The 12484-nt window shown below is 36.8% G+C and overlaps 1 protein-coding gene across 1 annotated transcript in view; it reads left to right on the top strand.

Moving 5' to 3' along the window:
- Positions 1-2236, top strand: part of SNTG1 (syntrophin gamma 1) — a 212999-nt gene extending 210763 nt beyond the window's left edge. The window contains exon 17 of the mRNA XM_007464017.1: positions 2077-2236. Within this exon, the coding sequence (XP_007464079.1) occupies positions 2077-2235 (159 nt within the window). The 3' untranslated portion in view covers position 2236. The remainder of the gene's footprint in view (positions 1-2076) is intronic.
- Positions 2237-12484: the final 10248 nt, after the last annotated feature.

Below are 12484 nucleotides of genomic sequence, written 5' to 3' on the forward strand. Positions count from 1 at the left end.
AAAGAGTGTTACTAGTGTATACAGAAATGCAAATCGAAGCCTGAAGAGTGGATGTGATGACCAAAGGTGACTACTGAGCCCGAGGGAAGATGAGTTGACTCTGGAATCAAGGACCAAACTTGAGCACATCTCTGCCTCTTGTTTTATCTTCTAATTACCTAACATTTCCTGCCTACCCACATCCAAAAAAAGGCATAAAAATTTTAAAGTGCCAGTCTGCATCAAATAATTGACATATACTTGACAAGGTATGAATCACTGAAAATATTAATCTTCCCCCAAATATCTATATATTTAGACTATTTGTTTTTTTGACGACCAAGATATAATCTTCAATTTAATAAAGTATGGCAAAATTATTTTTGAGAAAAAGTTGTTACATTTTTGCCGAGTTGCAACGTTCAACATTATTCTCCCCTTCACCAAGAGTAAATTGTATGTTTTTTATTATTTTGTTTTTTAATAATATACAAGCATATCTCATGCTTTCCAAAACTTTCCCATCCTTTTTACAGCTAGTGGATTTTTAGGGGTTGACACTGAATGTAGTCAAAATCTGCACCTGAAATAAACTGGCTGCACAAAGAACGAAGGGGTGAATTTGGGGGCTGAATTAAAGCCAGAGGAAACCTGCTAAGTGACCAATAACACATCGCAGTGACATGAAGCAGATTGCTAAAAATACGGCTCCTGAAATCATAATGACTGAGTAAAATCATTTTGAGTTGGAATCATTTTAGGAATTTAAAATAGTTAAACCAGATCTTTGCTATTTTAACATTTGCCATAGGAAACTGACTAAATATTCTGAGGTTTTGGAGGGAATCACTCTGACAGCATAGCTATTTCATCTACATTGTACTGAGCTATGGATCTATATTGTGGTCTATTGTCCTCCTATTACATACCTGAGAAAGTGCTCCTGAAGTGAACTATTTTATTTAAATAGTTCCTTGGTACATGACAGATATTACAATATGTCCTAAGTGAATGAATACTTTATATTATTTTCCATTGCCACATACCATGAATTGAAAACACCATCAACAATGTGCCTATTAATTGCAATTCTGCATCCTTTATTACTAATATGTATTGATATAGCATCAGTTTCGTCAGCAATTCCATATGGTTTATTACACTCTAGTTATCCTCTTTGTGACAAGTTTATCAAGTAGACCTCATAAAGCTCATATTTTTATTTTTCTTCTCTCAATCCTTTTGGAATTAGATCATTTTTATGGGACTATTGATGGTTTTTCATATAAATACTTGTGACGTCAGCTTTCAAAACCTATCTTGAGCACCAACTCATGATCTTACAGCTAATCTGATATCATTTGTGGTTTGAAGTAACTTCTTTCTATTTTCATTTCAATATATATCATTTGGTGCTACTGGTTGGTGCTACATTTCCTTAAGTACCCAAATGGGAAATATATTTCCAAAAATCCAAACAGTTAGTGGGACCTGGCTAACTTCTTTTAACAACCAAGTATGATAATCAGAATTAATTAAATTTACAATGAATGCATTCATTATATTCTGGAAGTGAACCATTTGGCTTCTAGTGCCTTAAACATTCATAACCCCTTGCTCTCAGTATTTCATATTCATTGTCCTATGACAAACAGCAACGTATTTTAGATAGTAGTGAAGAATACTTAATTATTCCCATCCAAATTTTTCATTTGAATTGTGTGTAAAGAGATAAAAATACTTTTAAAGCTGCTGTTTCTCTTTACTTACACTACGTCAAAATAGAATTTTAATCTGGCCAAATATATTTCTATGCAGCATTTATCAATATTGAAAAGACTCTCATGGGTGATAAGAATGCTTAGTTCTTCTGACTCTCGGGCCACCGTATTTTGAAGTAAATTGGCAATGCATTTGAAAGTAACATATTGAACAAAAATGCCTACAATTTCCATAAGTTAGATGTCATTGATTCTAGTTAAGTTTATTGCACTTGAAAGAAAAGCTCTGGCTACTACTAGTGGTGTAGTTATTTTCCATTTATTTTCATGACGCTGGTTTCTATTTCACATGACCACCTCTCTCTCTCCCTTTCAGGAGCTGGAATTTTCGAACCTATTTGCTGTTCTTCACTGCATTCACTCGTTCTTTGCCGCCAAGGTGGCTTGTTTGGACCCTCTCTTTTTAGGCAATCAGGCTACTGCCTCTGCTGCTCCCAGCTCTGGCATGATGAGCAAAGCCAAGTACATGACTTGACGGCCTGAGCTTGGCATCCCTCTTACCTTCACTTATAAAAACAATCATACTCGTCGCTATAGACCCTGGAGAAGCAATCACATCATCAAGTCAACAGTGAAGCCAAGTTGAAATTTCAGCAGAAAAGAAGGTCATACGTATCTCAGAAGCATTTCTGTTTTGAAGGCCTCTGGGAATCATCCTGAGTGAACAGGATAGCTTGCTCTCTATCGGTGGGTCGGTGCCAGTATGTTGCTTTCATCAGAAGAGAAGACGAAAGAATGAATGACTCGAGTATGTAAATAATATAAAAAATTGTAAGCTACCTATAAATAAAAATACCCATTAAATGGTCAATTCGGCATTTTAGATTATTTGGTATGACAAATACATGATGGGCCTGGTCAGGAACGAATGCCCCATCATTGCATCAGGAACAACAGAAAGGAGACAGTTGCACAGAGACCAGCAGGCAAAAACCCTCGTCAAAGAAGAAAGCACTTTAACTCACTGGTGTGGATTTCTCCTTGTACCCTCATCCCATGATTTGACACTGGCACTCCTATTTTGTTTATCTTATTGTAGAATATTGCTGAGAATTGCAAAAGGATCATTACATTTTACCTATGGGAGACACAATGTGAAACAGACTATTTCTTCCTTGGGTCACTGACACTGAGTGTTTTATTTGCAGCCAGTGTCATTCAAAGATGCCAAAATGTGTCACTTTAATGATGAATGAAGGAAACATCCATGAACCTCTTGTTCTTTCCTTCATTTAAGGAGATTTATATTTTACCTGGGGTTTATTATTAAATTAAAATTTCATGAATTTTCAGTGACCCCCAAAAACTTGTAGAGAAAATAATATCAACCCATGCGGTGTAAGAAACAATTCTTTGTAATCCTGACCCTACCTGTTAATGCTGAACCACAGTGTCCCTAGGAAGCATTCTCAAAGCTATGACTTATGTTGGGTGAATGACATCTTTCCATTTTAGTTAGAGTTTATGAGAGAATAAGGTGAGATATGAAAATAAAATTTAAAATTTCTGACTTGTCATGAAAAGTGATTATGTAATGCCAAACTGTTTGAGTTATTTTAGGCGTCTTGTCTTAGGAATGTAAGTGTGAAGAGATTGGAAATTTGAAAGCCCTGAAGTTGTGTGCCCACAACTCGGATCCCAGGTGTTACATAACTATTTGTATAACATTTTCTTTCCTTCAAAGCAGCTGTACTGAAATTTACTTTTAAACAACCACCTTCCCATTAAGAAAAAATTGCTTTTTTTAATACACATGTTCCCAACTAAATCAAACATTGGATCCTTCCTTGTGAAAATGACCAAGTATCTAATAAGATGGATTGCTTTTTTTTTAATAAGAAAGAAAAAAGTCACTCAAGAAGGAAGGAACATTATTTGTAAAAAGGACACATGAAAATTATAATTAAAAAATAAACATCAAACTATTTCCATAATCACTATAAGTCATTAATTCACTTTTCATCTGATTAACTCTTAAGTGCATTAAATTGAAAAGGAAAAGTGAAGGTTCACAGTTGTACCTGGCAAGTGTTAAGTTCTATCTAGGATGACTTTTAAAAAGAACTGGGGCAGGAATTCCCTGGCACAGTGGTTAAGAATCCGCCTGCCAACGTAGGGGACACAGGTTCTGAGCCCTGGTCCAGGAAGATCCCACATGCTGTGGAGCAACTAAGCCCGCGAGCCACAACTACTGAAGCCCATACGCCTAGAGCCCGTGCTCCGCAGCAAGAGAAGCCATGGCAATGAGAAGCCCACGCACCGCAACGAAGAGTAGCCCCCGCTTGCCGCAACTAGAGAAAGCCCTTGCGCAGCAAAGAAGACCCAACACAGCCAAAAAATAAAAAAATAAAAAGAACTGGGGCAAACTGGACAATATACAGTTTACTATAATTTATATTGAACATCAAACTAAATACATATCCGTAATTAGGGTAACACTATGGAATTATTGCCCACTGTGTTTTGATCAAACAGAGCAGTCCTTTTATTGGATTGGCCAAAAAGTTCGTTCGGGCTTGTCCGTAAGATCTTTTTGGCCAGCCCAGTAAAATCAGAAGCCCACCAAAAACAGGCTTCAGGAGGCCACCAGATCAGGGGGTGGAGTGGAGGGAGGGGGCAGCTGCCTTAGGATCCGCAGCCGCAGTGGCCAGCTCATCACAGACCCTCTGTTACCAGCTCGAGTTTTGTGTCAGCCTGCCCCGCGTTAGGGTGACGTCTGTGTGTCCGTGGTGTGAGAATCAGTGGATCTACAGGCAATATGAAATGGGCTGCTTAGCCTAAAGAAAGAAAAAGGGTTTAATAACGTCTACAAGTGTAATGTAATCATTAAAAAAACAATGTCAGGTTTCGTAAAACTCCATTTAAAAAATACAAAAAGGTGATTTAAATAAATATCCTTTTGGTGTGTCATAAAAATCTTCTAGGCTGTACTTAAGTGTATAATAAAGGAAAAGGTGCACAATGAGATATGTGTGGGTATATATCTCCTTGTACAGCACACACACACACACACACACACACACACACACTCGTATATATATAATAAAATGCGAATCCCATATTATACAGAAGAATATATTTCAAATAAATATATTAATATACTTTAAATTTACACTGTAAATTGTAGCCTGAATTAAAATTTATGATAATACCATATTGTGTTTATTTTTGATACTCTTGAAAAAAAAGCCATGGGCCCAAATTGCTACTTAACATGATTAGTGGAGAAGCCACCTACTAAAAAATATTCTTTTGATTTTCCTCAGTTAGCAAATAGCGTTGAATGTTTCCTTTCACAGTGCAATGAGGAGACACTGTCATTTGCTATAACTTGGACTCTACTTGAATGAGAAAGTTTAGAAATGCACAAAAATACTTAGATAAATCTCTATTTCTCATGTAATTTAGGTTTAGATGCATGAGGTTTATTCATCATATCCTAGTTTGTATTAGGGCACATTTTAACGACAGAATGCTTAATTACGTGCTAACCTCTCCAGTGCCTTGGTATATGTGTGTATGTGTGTGTGTGTGTGTGCATACACATTATACATATATATACATATATGTATACATATGTATGTGTATATATACACACTAAGGGTTATATAATGATAGTGTACATAGTACAAGCTTGAAGGGGACATTACATTATACGTACTTGGGTCAGAGAAGGGAAATCTTTGCTAACTACTATAATCATGTATTTTGCCTGGTAAAGAATAACAATTCATCTAAGCTGAAGTATATTAAAGCAGGGGCATTTTTAATTTGTTATATTGCAACAAGTATTTATTTCAAATACTTTAGTAGATAATGTAAGTATAATGTGTACCCCAACATGTACCATCCAACACTGTTTTTAAGGGAAAATAATCAGCATATCATTTCTTGCCCATTTTTCAGGCATGTACCAACTAAGCGTTTTAAAGCCTTTGATCACAAAACTCATTCGGCAAGAAGAAACATAATTCTCTGAAAATAAAAGTCAATCCCATATTCATTAGGTCAACAGAGAGACTTTCTTTTTGTACATTAGTTTAAAGTTAGAGATTTCCCTCATTTTCTAAAGCAAAGCTTGCCATCAACTTTGTTTACATGGCATGCTGGATTTGAGAAATGCTTGATTTATTACTGTGGAAAAATAATCATCCTAACAATGATTCAGAATTATCACTACAAAGCAGCAATGTGGGGAAGCTTTAAGAGCACAAGGACGATCTTGGGCTTAACTTTTTAAGGTAAGTGTCGATTTCCGATAATATTAACACACATGTTGCTACCCTTAATACTGAAGTCCTGATGACTCTCCACGAGGAAATGCTTTATTCATTCCTCTCAAACTCTTGTTTATGATTTATTCTTATTCCTGAATACTTTAAAATCATAATTCACTTCTTTGCACATTTGATGTTGCTTTTAAAGATAAATAAAATATTATAAATGTTATATATTTATACATATTAAAATGCAATGAAAATGCCAGAAATATGAAATGTATTTATTTCATTTTTAATTGTTTTGGTCGACGTTTGTAAAAACATTACCTGTGTTTTTAATTAATATCTGATGTGACAAAAGCTCGTCACTTTTTTCTTTAAGTTCATTAACGTACTACTAGTAAAACTGTACCTTTTTTAATGATGCATATGCTGGAAAATAAAAACAGATACTTTTTCCTACATCTGTGTTTTCACTTCTTGGGTTTGATTTGTAAGTTTTACAGATATTTAGAGCATGACCTTGGAAGACTTAGCTGCCATGAACAGGGCCAGTTGTGAGCAGCCTGCCTTGGGTGCATACCTCTTAAGACATGATTTCTTCTGGTCCATCAATATTTTTGAAGGTTACCTACATGACTCCTAAAAGGCCTTAAAGACTGAACAAAGATGATGTTTGCCAAATTACTTAAGCAATCAGAGTTACAACATTTGAAAGCAAGACAACTTTGATAGCCTCATAATGGTCCATTATGAGCTGAATCTATACTGAGAGGACTGGTCTGACTGGGCATCATTTGCTGGTCATTTGTACCTGAGAGGGAGCTCATCACTTTATGTCATAAAAGACCACAGTTGTCCTTCAGGTAATTACAGTGCCATAAGCATGAGTGATCACAGAAATAATTTTAAAACCACTCTGATATCTACATTATTCTAGTTGTTGAATGCACATCTTTACCTTCTCTCATTTTTTACTTTCAGAAAAAACGCTGCTGAAAAATTAACACATGTTCATCATAAGTAATTAAAGCAATTGAAAAGAGTACAAAAAATTCAAATAGATATCATAGTAAGTCTCACCACCACAAAAAAATAAGCACAATTCATTTTTGATGAACTTTATTCTATACATATATCTATGTTTACATAAGGGTAAAAAGAAATATAATTAGTCGATGTACAACTACATAGATTTAAATGCTTAAGTAAATACATTCCAGCAAAAAATACAACATAAAATAAAGAGATTACTATGTCTTGGAGGAATATATGAACAAGAATAGCAAAATGTGAATTCTTGAAAATTACCTACATATTAGCAAAAAGTGAAATTATGAATATATTTTAAGGGGATCATGACCTCAAGAATATTCTCTTTAAAAAAATTTTTAAGATAAATTGAGGCAAATTTTGGACATTACAAGAAAAATCAAACTTTTCAGAGTGTAGTTTTGTAAGTTCCGAATAATGAGTATGATTGGGAACCACCACCAAGCTCAAAATACAGAACAGTTCACTGTCACCTGTAAGTTCCCAGTGTCATTTTCTAGGCAACCCCTCTGCTACTCCTGAGCCTTGTCAACTGTTGATCTGCTGTATGTCCCATAGGTTTCCCTTTGCAAATTGAAATGTATGGGATATTGTCTTTTGAGATTATTCTTTTTGGGGATCACTTCTCTCAAGAAAGTCTTTCTGGGAATGTTCTCTTAAGTGGATACCTGAACTAAATACTAGCAAACAGAATCCAACAGTACTTTAAAAGGATCATACTCCATGATCAAGTGGGGTTTATCCCAGGAATGCAAGGATTCTTCAATATATGCAAATCAATCAATGTGATACACCATATTAACAAATTGAAGGAGAAAAACCATATGATCATCTCAATAGATGCAGAGAAAGCTTTTGACAAAATTTGACACCCATTTATTGTAAAAGCCCTCCAGAAAGTAGACATAGAGGGAACATACCTCAACATAATAAAGGCCATATATGACAAACCCATAGCCAACATTGTTCTCAATGGTGAAAAGCTGAAACCATTTCCTCTAAAATCAGGAACAACACAAGGTTGTCCACTCTCACCATTATTATTCAACATAGGTTTGGAAGTTTATCCACAGCAATCAGAGAAGAAAAAAGAAATAAAAGGAATCCAAATCGGAAAAGAAGAAGTAAAACTGTCACTGTTTGCAGATGACATGATACTATACATAGAGAATCCTAAAGATGCTACCAGAAAACTACTAGAGCTAATCAATGAATTTGTTAAAGTAGCAGGATACAAAATTAATGCACAGAAATCTCTTCCATTCCTATACACTAATGATGAAAATTCTGAAAGAGAAATTAAGGAAACACTCCCACTTACCATTGCAAAAAAAGAATAAAATACCTAGGAATAAACCCACCTAAGGAGACAAAAGACCTTATGCAGAAAACTATAAGACACTGATGAAAGAAATTAAAGATGATACAAACAGATGGAGAGATATACCATATTCTTGGATTGGAAGAATCAGCATTGTGAAAATGACTATATTACCCAAAGCAACCTACTGATTCAATGCAATCCCTGTCAAACTACCAATGGCATTTTTCACAGAACTAGAACAAAACACTTCAAAATTTGTATGGAAACACAAAAGACCCCAAATAGCCAAAGCAATCTTGAGAAAGAAAAACGGAGCTGGAGAAATCAGGCTCCCAGACTTCAGACTATACTACAAAGCTACAGTAATCAAGACAGTACGGTACTGGCACAAAAACAGAAATAGATCAATGGAACAGGATAGAAAGCCCAGCGATAAACCCACGCACATATGGTCACCTTATCTTTGATAAAGGAGGCAAGACTAGACAATGGAGAAAAGACAGCCTCTTCAATATGTGGTGCTGGGAAAGCTGGACAGCTACATGTAAAAGAATGAAATTACAACACTCCCTAACACCATACACAAAAATAGCTCAAAATGGATGAAAGACCTAAATGTAAGGCCAGACACTATCAAACTCTTAGAGGAAAACATAGGCAGAACACTCTATGACATAAATCACAGCACTCTTTGAACCACCTCCCACCCCCTAGAGAAATGGAAATAAAAACAAAAATAAACAAATGGGACCTAATGAAACTTAAAAGCTTTTGCACAGCAAAGGAGACCATAAACAAGATGAAGAGACAACACTCAAAATGGGAGAAAATATTTGTAAGTGAAGCAACTGACAAAGGATTAATCTCTAAAATTTACAAGCAGCTCATGCAGCTCAATATCAAAAAAACAAACAACTCAATCCAAAAATGGGCAGAAGACCTATATAGACATTTCTCCAAAGAAGCTATACAGATTGCCAACAAACACATGAAAGGATGCTCAGCATCACTAATCATTAGAGAAATGCAAACCAAAACTACAATGAGGTATCACCTCACACCAGTCAGAATGGCCATCATCCAAAAAATCTACAAACAATAAATGCTGGAGAGGGTGTGGAGAAAAGGGAAGCCTCTTGCACTGTTGGTGGGAATGTAAATTGATACAGCCACTATGGAGAACAGTATGAAGGGTCCTTAAAAAACTAAAAATAGAACTACCATATGACCTAGCAATCCCGCTACTGGGCATATACCCTGAGAAAACCATAACTCAAAAAAGAGTCATGTACCACAATGTTCATTGCAGCACTATTTATAATAGCCAGGAAATGGAAGCAACATAAGTGTCCATTGACAGATGAATGGATAAAGAAGATGTGGCACATATATACAATGGAATATTACTCAGCCATAAAAAGAAACGAAATTGAGTTATTTGTAGTGAGGTGGATGGACCTACAGTCTGTCACACACAGTGAAGTAAGTCAGAAAGAGAAAAACAAATACCATATGCTAACACATATATATGGAATCTAAAAAAAAAAAAATGATTCTGAAAAACGTAGGGGCAGGACAGGAATAAAGATGCAAATGTAGAGAAAGGACTTGAGGACACGGGGAACGGGAAGGGGAAGCTGGGATGAACTGAGAGAGTGGCACTGACATATATACACTACCAAACGTAAAATAGATAGCTAGTGGGAGGCAGCCGCATAGCCCAGGGAGGTCAGCTCGGTGCTTTGTGACTACCTAGAGGGGTGGGATAGGGAGGGTGGGAGGGAGACGCAAGAGGGAGGGGATATGGGGATATATGTATACGTAAAATTGATCCACTTTGTTATACAGCAGCAACTAAGACACCATTGTAAAGCAATTATACTCCAATAAAGATGTTTTTTTAAAAAGTACATAAAAGGGAATAAATGAAATATACAAATAAAAAATAAACATAAACAAAAGAGGATACCAATCCTGACCCCTTTCATTGTGTCCATAAATATTCTACAAACACCTTTGCCCTTTGTCCACAGGAGCCCATCTGTCTTCTGTCAGAGACACCCCAACCAGTTTTAGGGTTTCCCAGGCATCAGTCAGGAGCTGCTCCCCTCATGAGCAAATGAAACATTTGCTCATCTCATGAGCAGAGAAACATTCTTGCAGAGTGAGCTCCATTGTGGAAAATCCACAATCCAAACATTTGAATTCAAGGGGGGATGCACGAGTTCACTTTTATGTAGACACAAGTTTTCCATTTATTTCAGGAAATACCAAGGAGGATGACTGCCAGATCACATGGCAGGAATATGTTGAGTTTTTCAAGAAACTGCCAAACTGTCTTCTAAGTGGCAGCACCGTTGCGCGCTCCTGCCAATCACGTGTGAGTTCCTGCGCTCCACCACCTCCCAGGCACCTGGTGGTGTCAGCGTTCTGATTTTGGTTCTTCTCATAGGCGTGTCGTGTCTGCGTTTAACCACGAGTAGAATAAGATTCTCAATTCTCAGTCTGACAGCTTCTATTCTTCCCAACTGTTTCAAATGGAAATCCCTCTTAGTCTTTGTTTGCTAGGCTGCTGTCCCAAAGTACCGCAACCTGAGTGGCTTAAACAACCGAGAGGGATTAGCTCACGGTTTGGGAGGCGGGAAGTCCAGGATCAAGGTGTCCTGGGGCCGCGCTCCTCTGAGGGCTCTAAGGAAGGACCTCCTCCCGGACAGTCCCAGCGCCCGGTGGTCCTGGGCTCGTTTCCATGTAATGGCACTCTTCACATGGCGTTCTCCTTGGGTGCGTGTCCTTTTCTGTAAGGACACCAGTCAAACTGGATTAGGGGTCTGCCATTCTCCAATATGACCTCATCTTAACTAACTGTACTGTCAACAACCTTATTTCAAATAAGGTTGCATCTGATGTCCTGGGGTTAGAACTTTATCCTATCGCTTCTGGGGGACGGGGGCACATTTCAACCCATAACAGTCCTTTAGGTTCCAGCTTAAATATCCCCTATAATGGAAAGCTTTTTTCCTTTTCTCTTCCACCAAAAAAGCTGAATTTTTTCTGACATGTATTCATGTCTCTTGGCCACCTTCATTGCTCTGGCTGAATTTACCATCTCTCTCTCAAGCCTTAGTTTCTACAAAGGCAGTGACTGTGGCTACTTTGCTTACCTTTGTACCTTCACCGCTGAGCTCCATGCCTAGAACACAGAAGGTGCTTAGTGAAAGGTGTTACTGCTAAATGATTTTAATAAAAATAATAATTAAAAGGGACGTTTTGCTCAGAATTAAAGGGAATGACAAATTTATCCTGACATAATTGCTTACTTTCCCAAGAAAACACTTAGTTGGAGAGTTTGCTCTTATAGGGAACTGCTCATTGTATAAACAACACCCGACAAATAGGAAAACAAGAATTGCTACTTTCTATTTTAGGTCTGCTGTTTCTCGTCTTGCATTATCCTTTTGTTCGAAGCATCATCCAGTAACATATATAATGTGTGTTAACAAATGTTCAACATTGTCAAATTTTAGTTGTTCTCTACAGAACAACTAAGTTCTTTATTGAAAGTGAATTTTTCCGAAAACAAATGTAAAAGAAAACTCTTCAAAATTAAGGCATTGCAAAGTAAACAATGAAAAATATATACGGATATGGAATCGAACAGAGGAACTCAACTTACTACCTTTGTGAAGTGCACTCTGGAAGACGGAACTGCAGAATCCCTCCCATGGAGGATTAGGTTCCTCTTCCCTTCCTAGCAGGAAACAGCTATAACTTTCTGAAGAATATTCAGGGTAAAATAAACTACGCCCACTCTTCTCTTCTTGATTTTATTAGCGATTTTATTCAATAAATAAGTGAAACCAAGGAATCAGAGTCAAATAACCCTGGGTACGGTATGCGGACATTCCTAATTGACTTTGAGCATATGCAATAATAGGAATTGCAGATTGGCTTTGCATCACTTCCCTCAAATGATTATGTGGAACAAAATTATATCATTCCTGAAAAATGATTGTGTTGGCATGGTCACCTCTGTCAGGAACACTAGATCTGATTTCTTATTTCAAGTTGGTTTTCCCTTTATACAGAGCACTTTCAGTTCCATGATCCAGTTAAGTTCTCCACTGTAT

The sequence above is a fragment of the Lipotes vexillifer genome, unplaced genomic scaffold (assembly GCF_000442215.2).
Source record: "Lipotes vexillifer unplaced genomic scaffold, Lipotes_vexillifer_v1.1 scaffold69, whole genome shotgun sequence".
NCBI lineage: Eukaryota > Metazoa > Chordata > Mammalia > Artiodactyla > Lipotidae > Lipotes > Lipotes vexillifer.